Raw genomic sequence first — 15,702 nt, forward strand, 5'->3', positions numbered from 1 at the left:
TCTGGTACAGCTAGGTGTGTGGGCTTTGCAGGACTTTGGGCTTCTTATTCACCAAAAAAAGCATCATTATAAGTGCAGATATTGATATGACAGACAAACTGGAGATCTGAATCATACTAGCTAAGCACATAACTACAGGTTCAACTCTCCTATTGCTACTGTAGCTGGTCTTATGAAGAGATCTAAAAAAGGACTTAGATCAATATTCAACCTCATCAGTTCGACGATTCTGCCTGGTTGTTAACTGTGTGGAGAAGGACATATTTGTTCTGAATTTTCAGTAGGATTATATTCAATCTGAAAACATGGCCATGAGTATTATCTTCAAGCCACTCAGCTCCATTCACTCAGCCTTGTCGAAGAATAATCGGAAACAGGAGCATTTTTCTGACAAAACTCAGTGTGCATGCTACATAACTTGGTGTCCTGAACGAGCACAATCCACTCCACAGATGCAAGTAAACATATAGTTAAAAAATTAAAATGAATGAGGTCAGGTGCCCACAAAGACTGCAAGTTGATTGCACATTTAATATTGCACGTACTCATTTCTGCACTCTTGTGTCAGCGTGGTAAGTATAACCGTCAATTATAATCCAAAATTCTTGATTGGACCTGGTGTTCACCTTTGCAACATTTGCACTTATTGAATAAGGGTGGCTATTTTAGCATTGCACCACAGAGGTTAGTTACATTATACTTGAGCAAGCAGTCTGAATGAAATACTTCCTGCACAATATTTGATTAAAGAACCCTGCAAGAGAACTGAGAATCATTTCAGCGTAGGGTTGAAAGAAATTGAGGGGGTGCAGCGGCTTTCCAAACATGAGCTGTAGTTTTCGTCACAGGTGTCCAACTGACTATCTATGATTGTTAGTAATCTGAGGTTGTAGAACTTCTCGCATATGTATTGATTACAGACCTCAAAACTAGAATTATGGGGGGCGCCAGTGGTCTAATGGTCTAAGCATGCAACACACACAGAGGCTATAGTCTTCGTCGCAGAGATTGCTGGTTCGACTCCCGGCCTTGACCAATTGCTGCATGTCTTCCCTCAAACTCTGCTCCCCACATTTCCAGTTTCTCTTCAGCTGTCTTTCAATAAAGGCAAAATGCCCAAAAAACATAACTTAAAAAAACAAACAAAACAAAACAAAAAAAACTAGAATTATAACAATAATCAGCCATGACAGGGCTGACACTATCCAATGCAAAGGTTGAAAAACATGCACTTTTAAATGAAATATAAGCCTCTGATGTTTACCCATTATTGTTGTTCCTTTAAAAGGGAAATTAAAAGGAACATTTTTATAACACTATTTGGAATCATATTTTATTCTCTGAAGTTTTTTTCCCTGGCAATATTTTCAGTGTATCTGCAGCTATCTGTAAAAATTAAAAATGCTCATTTTTTATCTATACTCACACATTTATATATGAACACAGCATCAGCAGACATTGAAAAAGGGCCCATTAAAGATTTCTAAATCTAAAATTAAAACTCAAAAAGGAACAAGATAAAAAACTATAAAACGTTAGGTTCATCAAGGAGCAATAAAGTGCCTGACCTCTATTGTAAATCTCAATTTCTGCGAAACTGTCCTTCTCGAAAAAGCCCTTTTCCGAGAGAGAAATTAAGACTGGGATAAATTTATTAGCCCGGTCTAACATATCTTATTGAAACTGGCCCCTGAGGACAGCTCCTTGTCACTCAATGTGTGGAGATGGGAGAGAATGATGTGCTCTGACTCTGGCCTCATGGGAAATAAAAGGTTAAGCTACTTATCAGTTGGTTGGGTTAAGGCATTAAGTACGGAGGGCGGAGATGTATTGGACATGTCCAGACACCCATCAAGGTTCAGTCCGCTCTCTCATCACGCTCATCGAGCCACCTCTCCACTATTAATATTCCAGTATGCAGAGTCCGGCTCTGAGCCTCCAGCTCTACTCGATCATATCCAGCAGGAACTGGAAATGAGTATGAGAGTGTGTGAGCATGAGTGTGTGTGTGTGTGTGTGTGTGTGTGTGTGTGTGTGTGTGTGTGTGTGTGTGTGTGTGTGTGTGTGTGTGTGTGTGTGTGTGTGTGTTTGATGGTCACAGCCTCTCTGGTGAAATAAGGCTCTCTGGGGGCTTGTGCCTCAACTCTACAGCCTTTGTGGGCTCCCATTACTTCTGACAGATAGAGATCACTAAACTGCTGAACAAACACCCCATTCAGTCATTTGCATACATTACAGTAATGGAAAGAGAAAAATGTATCAATAAAGCCAAATGAAGTGCTTCCGCTAAGCTCCACTTTCTCTCTTCCTTTCCTTCTTTCTCATGCATTTCTTTCATTGCACACTTCATTTTTCTTTTCTGTATGCATGGCTTTGGTTTGGTATTTCTTAACTACCACTGATCTGTTGGCGCGACTTTCTTGTCTTGGCATTTGTTGGACTGATTTCCTCTGAAAAGTAAAAACATCCGATTATCATAAGTTACTGCAGGATTTCACTTTCTGTGTTTGCCAGAAAATGATCAAACTTCTTCAGGTAAAACCTGAAACTTCTAAAGTCTAAACAAATTAGGAACACTCATCATTTAAAAAAACATAACCTAATGTTGAGTGTTTAATTAAAACTAAGCCGCTTTAGGGCACATTTTACATTAAGAATACCTTGAAGTGACCATGGCCTCCCCAAATTTATCACAGGAAAAAGCTGACAAGAGTCGCGGTGAAACAGAGGCACATGTACTCAGCTACACACACACTGCAAATTACTTTCTCTCTCTCTATTTCTTTGTAGCACACACACATAAGCATGCACACACACAGCAAAGCAGACTGACTCATTCATCACAGTGCCCAACAGTCAAGACAACAGAGCTTCACTTAACTTTTCCAGGGTTGCTCAAGCATCAAATGCTCGACTTTTAGCTGTTGTTGTTCTTCCATCTGTCATGCTTCAAGGAGCCAACATCCTTTTTTTAATCCAGGGAAAAAGTTTAAAAAGGTATGTGTGCCTTGCCTCTGCTATCTTATGTGTACCAAAGGAAATGTTAACCCCCAAAAATACAGCACTGTATTTCATGCTGTCATTGTTCCAACACTTAGCTTTGCAACTCAGATTAGAGTGCTACCTAAGCTACTAAATGTACTAAAAACCTCAGCAAATCATGCACAGCCTGTTCTCTCTATCTCCTGAATGAAAAAAAAAGCCCCGAAACTATTATCCTACAAGGTTTCAAGTGGTGGAAATATTGTCCTGGGAGACTTCAGACAGCAGGTGAAAGTGAAATTCACATGTTAATTCACACATTCACAAATATCTGACAGTTAGAAACCAATCATTTTCAGGCAGTACGCACAATTATCTGCTCTCATAAGAAAATATGGAAGGAGCAAACAATTTTGAATTTGAATGAAACTCAGAAATCACTGCCACAGAGTAAAAGTTTCCCCGGAATAGTGTCATGATGATTAGATTATCACCAGTTTTATCACTTATTATACACATGCGATTAAATGCAGAACAACACTGCAGGGAGCTAACAAGGAGAACAAACGTGCATGCATTTTTCATCATCTGACTCCGTGTGTCGGCATCCCAAAAGAAATTAAAACAGTGAAAATTATGATTAAAAAAAGATGTGTAACCAGAGTAATTCTGCCACTCGTAAAATCAAGGGAAGGGAAACTACTGTATCATTAAGCATAACGACAACAGCCCAAAATGGGGCACAACACAGATGGAGAATGAAATATATATGCCTGTCACTGCTTTCCCACTTCTTTATATACGGCTGGAGCAAAAATAGAGCTTATTAAATCCTGCTGGGCCTCCTTCCTGGGATGAAAAACTTGATCAGGTGAGATGAAGAAAAGAGGGGGAAGAGAAGAGGATGTGGGGTGTTGGCAGGTCACGGACAGCAGCTCCCCTCTGCCACACTCAGGGGAGGAACTCCAGACAGTGAGGGAGCGCCATGCTGCAGTATATCTACACTTCTCCATTTCCTCTCACTCAAGCCTTTAGTTCCCGCAGGAGCCCGGGAATCGATACTGACATCTGGGGGCCGAGTAGCTTTCTTGCCTGCCTGTTCTGCCTCCGAACTCCTGCCGCCAGGGAAGCCTCTGCTTCAGTTTTTTTAATTATACAAATTTAAGCGCACTTATTCGACTTTGAGAAGATTGTGAATGTGTTTGAGGGCGATTACTCTTGTACCACCCAACGTGCAAAGTCAGCCTTAATAAATCTGCAGCAAAAATTAGGTTAAATGCCGTCTTATGTGTGAGTGCCTAGCATATGGAAACAACTACTCAATCGTTAAACTATGCTTGAGTAGTTCTTCTCTTTTCTTAATAAGCTGGAAGATACAAAGAAGATCCCGATGACTGCTTTACTGTTTCTTTTTCACATGAAAGGAACCCTGGCCTCAGGCTATTGACAGCGGGCTTGATTTCTACCATTGATCAAACCTATGGAGCGAGGACCTCTCCTCTCAGAAAGGGCATTCAAGAAAGTGCAGAGACATAGCTAATTCAATTTGGGAGTAGAGATGCTCGGCTTTAAGTGAAACACTCTGTTATCGGAACAGGAGAGGTGCCATGAGAGGAGATAGTGCGCGGATGGTTGTGAGGAGAGGCTTGTGGCCGGTCAGGAGATGAAATCAGGGATAGGCGATAAGTTGGTGTGAGGGGCTAGAGCCCCTATTAGAGTCCCCCAGGGGAAAGGCGGCATTGGCAGAGAGCGGTAAAAATAGCCACAGGCATGATTTCACTCCTGGGACCCAGGGAGGAGTGAAGAGGGAGATCTGATCAACATCTCACGGCAGGCAAGGCAGCCAGATCCATTCCCCGAGTTCCCTTGGGTGCCACCTATCACACCAAGTGACTTAAACTGCTTACCAATGCCAAGCAGAGCAGCAAACACCTTTTGCCTCTGCTGTCAACAAAATGGTTCACACAATCTCTTAATATGCTGGTGGAATACATATTTTTTTCAAGGAGCAAATTCACCCATAAACCAAAGCGAGGAAAGTGACCACTGTAAAAAAGGATATCGACATCTTTTCCACAAACTTATCTTGCTGGTCGTCTGTTTTCGGGAAGTTCTCGATGTCGTTCTCCAACCTCTGAATTTGTCGTTCCATGGTGGTCAAACTGCTTTTTAGGATCTCAGCTGAAACTGTAGGAAAAAAAAAATAAACAAACAGAATAACACAAAAGTGATTAAAAAATACATTTAAGACTGACGCCGATAGATTACGAGTAACAGGACGTGTTCAAAAAAACAACCCAGAGCCCTGTAAGCTTTTGTGAAGTTGAAATAAAAACAGCTTAATAGGATATACTTTACATTGAGACATACATTTGTCTGCATCTTGCTTATTTATTTTTTTTAAAGGCTCAGAAAGCAAGCAGGTTCATTTAAGTGTGTGTACATTGTGTGTGTGTGTGTGTGTGTGTGTGTGTGTGTGTGTGTGTGTGTGTGTGTGTGTGTGTGTGTGTGTGTGTGTGTGTGTGTGTGTGTGTGTGTGTGTGTGTGTGAGTGTGTGTGCGTGCGTGCGTGCGTGCATGTGTGTGTGTTTGTTTGTCGCTCATTAATCAGTCTGTAATCACTGTTTGCAGAGTGGCTGTGAAATCCACAGTATTCAGATGAGGCCTCTAAAGTGGAGACTTCAAAAGGAGGAAGAGTCTTAGGGGATCAAGCAGGACAGGAGCATAGATGCAGTGCCATGTTTAGGTCTCTGTTCAGGGTTTAGTTTTATTGACACAAACACTTACACAACCACTCACCATATATAGGTTATCAAAACAACTGAGAGGACAAAAACATTAAATTCAAGAAAAGTTATACACAGAAAAACACTCACACAAACACATCCCTTGATCTCTTTTGAGATATACCTTCATTTACAGGTTTTTCAATAGCATCCATACATTTTATTTAATTTTACAAGCCTCGCCAACACACTTCAAAATCAAGGAATGATTGCTTCATCAAAAGCCTTTTATTTTAACTATAAAATGCTATTTATTTCTATTTAAACTGCATCTTTGCCCTTGATGCACAAAGGCAATATAGACAAAAGATGGGAACCAGACAAAGACTAACCAAAGCTTAACACAACTCATTGTACAACTCTAATGTTCAAAGCCAGCACTGTACTGCACTGGTGAGTTTAGTTGTAGTGTATAACCATATAAGGTTATGAATCTAGGGTCAAGGTGATGCTGATGATAAGTGGATGATTGATTAAAAAAAAAGTTACTGCAAAAATAATTTGTATAGACAACATTTTGAACTTTTTCAGATCATTTTCCTTTCTCTTGCAAAGATAAGATTTTAATTATTATCGCTAATTTGGTAAAGAAAATTGTTTTTTTTTCCCCAAAGACAAACTTTCAGTCCTAAGAATTATACAATAGTTTGTTTATTTCACACGTGAAGGTTGGGCCTCTTCTTTTTACAACAGAATAGAAAAACCATTAGGATCGCTCCTCTTAAGAGCCTGTGCCCCTCAAACCTTATCAGTATTTATTTCTGAGTTTCAACTTGCTAAGCAGTAACTAAGTAAGTGAAATTTATTTGTACAGCACTGTTCAAGAACAGACTTAATAAAGCGCTTCACAATAAAAAATCTAAAAGCTCAGGACCCACCAGCTTTTAACTGATTATATCATAGTATTTTAAAGCCACAGCTAACTTTTCAGGGCTTCCAGTGTAGCCAGCAGTTAAGGATAAACGTCGTCCAGAATTTCCTTTGTTTACAGCCTGTTTACTTCAGAAGAGAGAACGACATTTGTAGTGATAAATACTGTGGAAGAACGTTTGCTAGCTAAAATTGCTGTATGCTCTCATACACCGTATGTAAGAAAGTTAAAATATAAATAGAAAGAAGGAAAAAATAAGATATGAGTAAAATAAAAATGAAAAATAAAATAATAATAACAAAGTATACAGAAGGGCAAAATAGTTATAATTAGCTAATTAGTTAAGATAACATAATAAATGCTGTAGTGCTGTTGGATGGCTGCATTTGGGTGATTGCGGTCCATCTCTTTTGCTCACCACATGGACTACTTTCCTGCCAGCTAATAACAGAAACCTACCACTTTGGATACTACAAACTGGTAACATGTCTACAGATTCTTTATGTTTTATGCTGAGAGGGATAAGTGCAAATGCATCTGCAAGTGACAAACATTATGACTATTTGAAAAGGCAGTGAATGCCCCCCTTTCCAATCATGAAAAGGCAGAAGTGTGTACCACGGACAGTAACTGCTCTTTCTTATTCTGCAGCTAGTAAACATGATTTGCTTCCAAAACTGATTGATTACCAAAATAAACACCACTAAGGACAGCCCTCCTCAACAACTTACAACATTTAACCTACACCGCCCTCACATCTACAAGGTTAGCCCATCCACTTGACGGTAATTGAAGTGTGGAAGGAGAGAGGAGCGGGGTAATAGACAAGCTGTCAAGAATTGTGGCCTTGGTGACACAAGGGTCAACCTTGTCTTGCTTTACATCAATGCCATAGCCTGGATTTGCTCTTTTTCTCATTTTCAGACAATAAAATTGGATGGCGAGATTGTGGATCACATCTACTCCTGGCACAAGGATACAATCCCTTCGCACAAACACTCAAGGTACACACACAAACACACGGAGATGCACACACTCTGTCCACTGTGATCAGTCCAGAAGCAACAGAATAAGAGTGAGGGGTGAGGTCACTGTCATTATCAGACTTTTGCAGTGAGCTGAGTGGCTGGATGGATCCAGTCACTGGGAGTTTCACAATCCCTCCCCCTCCTCCTCAATTCTCACAGAGCTGACTCCTGGGATGACAGTGAGAAAACCACACTATCACATAGCCCGTCTCTCCACTGATGAGGCCTCTGAGATCCACACGCTCTTGTCACAGTGATCTCATCCTCACTAATGGTGAAAAAGGAAAATGAACAGTGCAGTGGTATTGGACAGATGGATGCAAGACAGCAAACAATTACATTCGCATGATTGTATCGAGCTATGAGAAAGAGTTTTTTTTTTTGTGTGTGTCATTCATTGAGTTTTTTTGATAGTCGCTTGTGGCGTGAGTGGTAGTATTGAGTAATAATTTGGCTGCAACAAGGATCACAGTAACCATGACAGCCAAGAAACAGTAGCTCAAGCTAGCCAGGGGAGCCATTAACAGGATCAGAGTGAAGCCATGGGACTACAATACAGACTATTGTTTTCATGGGAGTTACTTATCGCTCAGACAAACTGACACACATTAAAGAGGTTTCTACTTTGAGCTTAATCTATGCACATGTTTATTCTGTGTGTATGTGTATGCTTTTAAGAAATGCATGCATGAATGTGACAAACCTTCTTTGCCCTAAAAATAAAGCGTCAAGACGTCTTTGAGCAAATTCTTCAGGGATATCATTAGGAAAATTAGCATGCAAGCAACACTCTTTTTTTTCCAGGGTACAAACATGGCCACAGAGGTTTCACCCAAATATACATTACAAGTGGATGATAGGAGAAAAAGAGGGGAGAGAGCTGGTTGTATATTCAGTCCGTCCAAACACACAGAGATCTCTAAAACCTGTGAAGTTATTCTAATGACTGCTGTCAGCAAAACCTGTCAGCGTCTTTTACAAAAACAAGAGGAATATATCTCTGCCTGCAGGTTTCTAAGCACACAAGGTAACTCCTGATGCAAGAAAAAACATGTCATTCCTTTAAGTGATCTGCTGTATGCTTTACTTGGCTACCTTCTTGTCAGGCAAGAGAAATAACTGCAGAAGTTGAGTGATGCATTGGGGACATGAAAAGGTACAAGAAAGACAAAACCCATTCAAAGACGAGAAGTTAACTTGCATGAATAAAGGACGGCATAAAAACATCCTCTGTGGTCATCATCTTAGTTCTTTATATAAGCCATATAATAGCTCCCATAATGCATCACTCATTCCCATGAACAAAAGACAGACAAAAAGCATTTCCTTAAGCTTTGCCCTGTTTCCTTCAAATAAACTGCCAGGGAAAAATACTGTGGAGTTCGCAACACCAAATCAACCTCTATAATGGGAAGATGTCAATTTTATATTCAGTCATTTGTAGAAGGGGGCAATTTTCATTTTGATTTATAGACAAATAATACCAATCTTTCATCGAGTGCTCTTGCAATGCCGCCAAAGGTTACGAAGAAAATTGAGATTTATTTTGAACGTTGCTGCCAACGACGAATAAAAGATCAAGTTTTAAATAATCTAAACACTTGTGAAAACAAAGACGAATGCAACATAAAACCAGAGGAGAAGGTCGTTCATAAATGCATTCATCACAACAGCCAAGTAAAGAGTAGGTTTGTGGGTGTTGAGGGAGGGAAATGAGGAGGACAGGAAGACAAACTGATGCAACAAAGAAGAGATGCATAAACGGAGATGGAAGAAATATGCTTTATATAAATGCATAAATATTTAAGCATTATCATTCAGCATGGTTGAATAACATATCTGTGGGTAAGATGAATTATTTGGATGTAGATTCATGGCTGGAAATTGATGCCATAATGACTGCAGTTAACCCAGCTGGCACAATCAATCACAATCCTGATTTTTATTTCATGACTTAAAGCTGAAGCACTTTAGAGGCTAAAAGGGGGCACCAGAAGTAAGGACAAACATCAATACACAAGTCCATACAACATCTATTAGTGTCTGTCACATGACTATTTTTGGGCGTCTAGTTCAGCCATGATTATAATGAGCAGAGGCATGTCCAGACATTTGTCCAGAGGGGGAATGGGCCCCTTAAGATCTAAGTGGCCACATCTGGTGCCAGCCAAAAATACACGACTCTGATTGGCTACCAGCTCTGTTGCCAAAATAACTTATGTTAAAATCAAATATTTGGGATATTTGTAATTTAAACTTAAACTTTATACTTCCTGTTTAAAAAAATAAGCATAGAAGTTTAAAATGTTGCCTGGTGTTGTGTTGCTTTTAATTTCAAACACATATATTCCCAGCAATATAATAACATATGATCGTTTAATGTTAGAAGTTGAAGTAGTCGTGATAAGTGCTGACAGGAAGTGTTAATAAAAGGGTAAACACGTGTTATTCATGCATGCAATCCCTGAAGCAGTCATCTTCTTGTTTAGAGCACCCCAGTCAAAAAATCCCAGAGACACCCTTGTTTATCGTCCTTTACCGTCATATATATAAAAAAGAATGTCTGTTATTCATTAGATATAATATATGTTAAACCTGTCATGAGTCAAAAGAGTGAAGGTAATCTCAGCCTTTCTTGTTATCTTTCACTTGGTTCCACTCTCACTGCTTCTCTGCACATACAACACAGAGTGTAAATAGAGGACAACCTTGGAGGGATTTCACACATGGCCAGACACATGTAATGTCCGCCTAAAGGCACATACATCACATCAGGGTAAAACCAGCTATTGATCAGCAGAGTGATACCAAGAAAATGAGTAATCTCAGGTCTGTTTGGGATAATTACCTATTTCATATCCCCACTCTCTTAAAAAAGCAGATAATTATAGTTTTCCCCATTAGAAAAAAAAAGTGTCATTTGTCTTCTTTCATTTATCTGTTGGTGTCACCTGAATGAATTGGAGATGAAGTGGGAGGCAGACGAGAGTACAGCTGAGAAAAAGAGACAAAAGGATAAACACGACTCTATGTGTTCCCCTTTCAGCAGGAATCAAAGCAGCTCCAGTCGCGGGAGTGAAAGTGATATTGTTCCTGTGGAAAAAACAGTCACATTGTTTTCTCTGATTACCTCACGACATGTGATGTTAAAAACAGCAGGCAAGGAGAAAGAGGAAATTTAATGGACAGCGAAAACAAAGGATATGGAGGGAAGCTTGTGGCACAGTATTAACTGTAAATATGGTGGTGCAGTTTTCTTTTATCCACCAACAAGCACATTCAACCAGCTTGTTTTGATCTCCTGTTTTGATCTGCAGTTCCTTGATAGTAAAAATCATTCAAGTAACATTTCTATTTATCAATAATTAAAATAACAAGTTATGTCCTCTTATTAATAATTCCACACATATGGAATAATATGTTGCACCATTTTAGAAAATAAACAATGTCATTGCTTGACAATGTCATTAATTTAACTCAGAGGACACTACGCATTCACACTCTGCACAAACAATAACAATTATAATTTCACATCAATGTCGCACTAATTGCATGCACATAAAAGGGGAAATCCATTTTACCTTTGCTCTATTTCCTCTTTTAATTTGCATTTGCCTTAAACCCTGCATGTTGCACAACCGTTATCATCATGGAGGATTTGTTTTGTGATTAAAACTGATGGCTCCCCAAAGAGAGAAAACCATACGGTTAAAATATGTAATGGTTAATCTGTAAATTCCTGCTGCAGCTTTGATCACTGGCTGAAGTATTTTGCATAAATCAATGTACAATTAACATTAAGGATACAATTCTGTCCAAACAGGATGCATTGTTAATTTTGAAAATTGAAAAACGTGTCACTGAATGCTGTTGCAAAAAAAAAAAAAAAAAAAAAAAAAAAAAGTGGGGGGATGAGAGTGGGGTGACATTTGATGAATTCCCTTAATGTTATTATTTCATTCCAAAACAGAATACCATGATTACTTAAAGCATATCAGCGGCACCATTATATTAATTACTATGACATTAATTATTACTGCTACAGGGCAGTGCATTAGTGCATATCTATAATATAGTTGAAGGTAAACTGTATTATTTAATATATCTCATTCCAGGCCAACACTGCTATCAATAAAAAACTATGAAAAAAAAAATCTATTTTCTGGTCAGCTTATATTCCAAAACCTCAAGATCTATAATAAAGGAGTCCAGCACATGGGCTTCAACCCAAGAAGAATAAAACATGACATGGGAACTACATCATTTTGAAATTACAACATTTGAATGAAAGTATGGGCTGCAGCCAAAGAGCAAAAAGTAAAGCCAGCCCCAGAAAAACCACACTGCACTGTACCTCACACTCTGGAAGCAAGCCTTGTTTACAATGGGGGTCATGTCTGTGAGACTTTATTGCTTTCGGCAGCCATCAGAGCTACAGGCCAGTGCCAGATCTCTGGAGGAATTACAAATGGAGTCAATTACAATATATTTTGATGCATGGGAAAGTTTAGACATTGACCTGGGGTGATGACAATTCCCTGGGAAGTGCTGAGGGTATCAGTCAGTGTGTTGTGCTGCTGCTATGTGTGAGTCTCTGCCCTCTGCAATAAAAGGAATAAGGAACTCACAGGGGTGTAATGTTTTACCTCTTCTCTCCTGACAACCACACATTGAATTGATTGTCATGCACTAGCTTGAAGATGGTCATTTCTCTTTGCCTAGACATATTTTTTTTGCGACACCGATATGATCTAGAGTCACACAAACAACACAAAGGTACATTTGTGGAGTACACAAATGGGAGGTTGCATTGACAATTCCAAAACAACAACAACAACAACAACAGTTTGGCATGAAAAATATTAAATAATGATGAGTAACCATAGCCTGATGTGATATCATGGATGTTCATGTGTACATTTGTCAGTGCTTGGAGGCTTGCTGAAATGAGTGAGCTGTGGAGAGGAGTAGATGGATGTTTTTGAAGTGAAAACTCAGCTTTGTCCTCATCAAGGTAAATGATCAGATGCACAATGTCTGATGTCTTTGTGGAAGCCAAACTTGCTGGTACAACAACTAATTAATTACTGTGTGCTAATTAATGGCTGCACTGTGACTAGATGACTGAAAACTGCATATTTTTAATACTAATTCATTATTCCACTGTACAGTGGGTACAATATGTCCACAGTCTTTAATGTTGAATAAGTGAATCAATCCAAACAGAGATAATTCTAACATTATGATTCAGAGCTGTTGTGGATTTCAGAGGCAGAGGAAGATACTCAGTGACTGGGGTGCAGTGGTCACAACATCACGCAGAGGTTGACTCACGCCGCTAACCTCATTCACAACTTCAAAGTCGTATCTTATCACATTGCAGAGGCTGTTTCACCTGACACCTTGGAGAGACACACTCCACTTGAAATTTCTAGATCCAAGACACCAAAAAGAGTGTTGACTTATCGACAGCTCTGAGATCTGCAAAATGCAGAGCTGAAGGGACAAACATAAAATACAAAGTGCTGCATTGTTGAGATATGGTGTCTGACAACATTTGTCTACACTTGAAGCAATGGTAGAATCACTTACCACTATAGAAGAACCTGCTTGATGGAGCTTAAACAATATAAAGGTGTTTAAATATTTAAAATCAAGTATAACAACTTTCATTAAAATGCAGTAGCCACATGCAGCCATTACCAGGGTGTAAGCAAGGACACACACACACACACACACACACACACACACACACACACACACACACACACACACACACACACACACACACACACACACACACACACACACACACACACACAAACCCATTACTAGGAGAGCACTTACACTTTGCAATTCTGCAGTACAAACATTTACAACATGGATTTAATTGAGAAAAAAAAGTATATATATATATATATAATAATTGGGAAAAAAAAAACATTGAAACAATATTTCAAAGTAAACTTCACGTCATGTTGCATAAAAATTCATAATTTTATGCAAGCTTAACCATATAATAGCCAAACACTCAGCAACATTACCAAGCAAATTAAGAAACATAAAAGTAAGCTTTGTGTTAAAAAAAGAAAAAAAAGAAATAAGGTACATTTACTTCAAAGTTTTAGCAAGGATTTAAGAAACTTCACTTTGTAATGCACATATGAGGCGCACTGTTGAGAGTCAATATTTACAAACTCATAAATAATAAATGCTATGCTGTTTGCTTTAAGATCAAATACATATACAACCTGCTTTGACTTATATATGATATTACACATGTACAAAGTTGAATCTGAGAGTGTATTAACATCGGTGTTATAAAAAAATGGTTTAAGTAACACCAAATTAACTGATTTGTATTGTCACATAAGGTTAGCTGCAGAAAAAAGCTGTTACTCCGGCATCTCACGTTATAATTATCAACCTTGTTCAGACACTCTGACTATCTAAGTAGCAAATGATTAGCAATGTCTGCCTCTCGCAAACACACACCAACATTAGAGTGTTTTTTATGGCCTCCTGATGAAAGTAAGTCTAAAAATCTCTTTTTAGTTCTGCTGTGGTCTCGACAAAATTTGGAGAAAGCACAAGGCAGTTTAGCTGAAGGATGCATGAGTTTACCAGCGATTGGAGGATATCTGGTGCAGGGAAGGCTGTATAAGGTTGGTTAAGTAACTTTTAGGCTAAACAAACAAATCTACAGTAAATATTGTGATGCAGGAAAGACATTTAGAGAAAAAAAGGTTCAAATAAAAGGTATTGGAGAGAGCAAAAGAGTTGCATGATAATAGTTGTGGGTTACCTTTTGTTTCAGTGAAAACTCCCACTCAAACCTTGTTACAAAGCAAAAGTATGTGCAGACAGTGTTTATACACTTGTGAACCAGCCACCAAAGCAATCATTCATGCTGTATCTCTCTGAGTGAGAACCTTTAAAATATAAGTCTGTAACTAATGCAGCACTAGAAGAGTAATCCAGCACATCTGAATTAAAAGAGTTTAAAAAATATAAGTTAAGGGTAATTGAGTATGACATTATAGAGCTTAACTTAAAGCAGTTTATGATAATGCCGATTTCCTTAGTTACAGTCTCCTCATGATTAGCATTAGTAATAAATCATCCTGTGAGACTTAGCTTAGACTCGCTACATTCTGAAACAATCCCTGAAATACTGGATTTGAACCTTTAGATTCCTAATATAAATTATCTACTATGGTTTTGTTTTTGTGCAAGCAAAGTTGGAATTAGTGGGTGTTCATGTACAAAAGCATCAAGTTACGCTCACTGGTTCTAAACCAGGTACAGCAGATGCCTCACTGTAAGTTTGTATCCTACTTGAAGTCACACACTGACTTCTATCCTCTATCTGTGTCTATCGCCCCCTCATCTTTATCCTCATTTCAGTAACTCTTGGTTCTCTTTTCTCTCTCTCTCACTTTCTTCCTCCTCTTATTATTTGGGTGTCTGTTGGTTTCCATTTGTAGCTCAAGAGCTCCCTCTGTGAGAGAAGCTGTTTCCAGACAGGGAACTCCTTATGTGTGCCGTGTAAAGTAAAGCTAATTCATTCAAACATTTTTTTTTTTCAAGCTGAGACATTTAAGTTTACATCTTTCTGTACAGTTCCATAATAAGGCTGCTTTACCAGGACTGCAGAGATAAAACAAAGACTTCAGCTTCAGTAAATCAACAATGGGATGGTTTGTTTGGCAATTTGTTTTCTCATGATGAAGGGGAATACATTTTGACATAGCATCTTGAATACTGTGGTCTGATGTAAATCAATCAACATATATATCATAATTGGATTATGACACTTACAGAGGTTACTACTTCCTGTAATCGCACTAAAATGTGTCCACAAATGTTGTTAGTTCCAATTAGGACACACTAAATACTGAACATGGTCTCAGCACTGGAATATACTAAAGGGAAACTGCCGCATAAGGGAGTATGACATACATTTCATCCAGCTCCCACAAACGCATTGAAAAAAAATGTACACTCTTTTCTCTAATCAGTTAATGTACTAAAAT

General features: G+C 38.7%; 1 protein-coding gene across 1 annotated transcript in view; it reads right to left on the bottom strand.

Moving 5' to 3' along the window:
* diaph2 (diaphanous-related formin 2) overlaps window positions 1–15,702 on the bottom strand; it is a 376,472-nt gene that overhangs the window by 45,833 nt on the left and 314,937 nt on the right. The window contains exon 27 of the mRNA XM_034690901.1: window positions 5,045–5,169. Coding sequence (XP_034546792.1) covers window positions 5,045–5,169 — 125 coding nt within the window. The remainder of the gene's footprint in view (window positions 1–5,044; window positions 5,170–15,702) is intronic.

The sequence above is a fragment of the Notolabrus celidotus genome, chromosome 8 (genome assembly GCF_009762535.1).
Source record: "Notolabrus celidotus isolate fNotCel1 chromosome 8, fNotCel1.pri, whole genome shotgun sequence".
Lineage (NCBI taxonomy): Eukaryota > Metazoa > Chordata > Actinopteri > Labriformes > Labridae > Notolabrus > Notolabrus celidotus.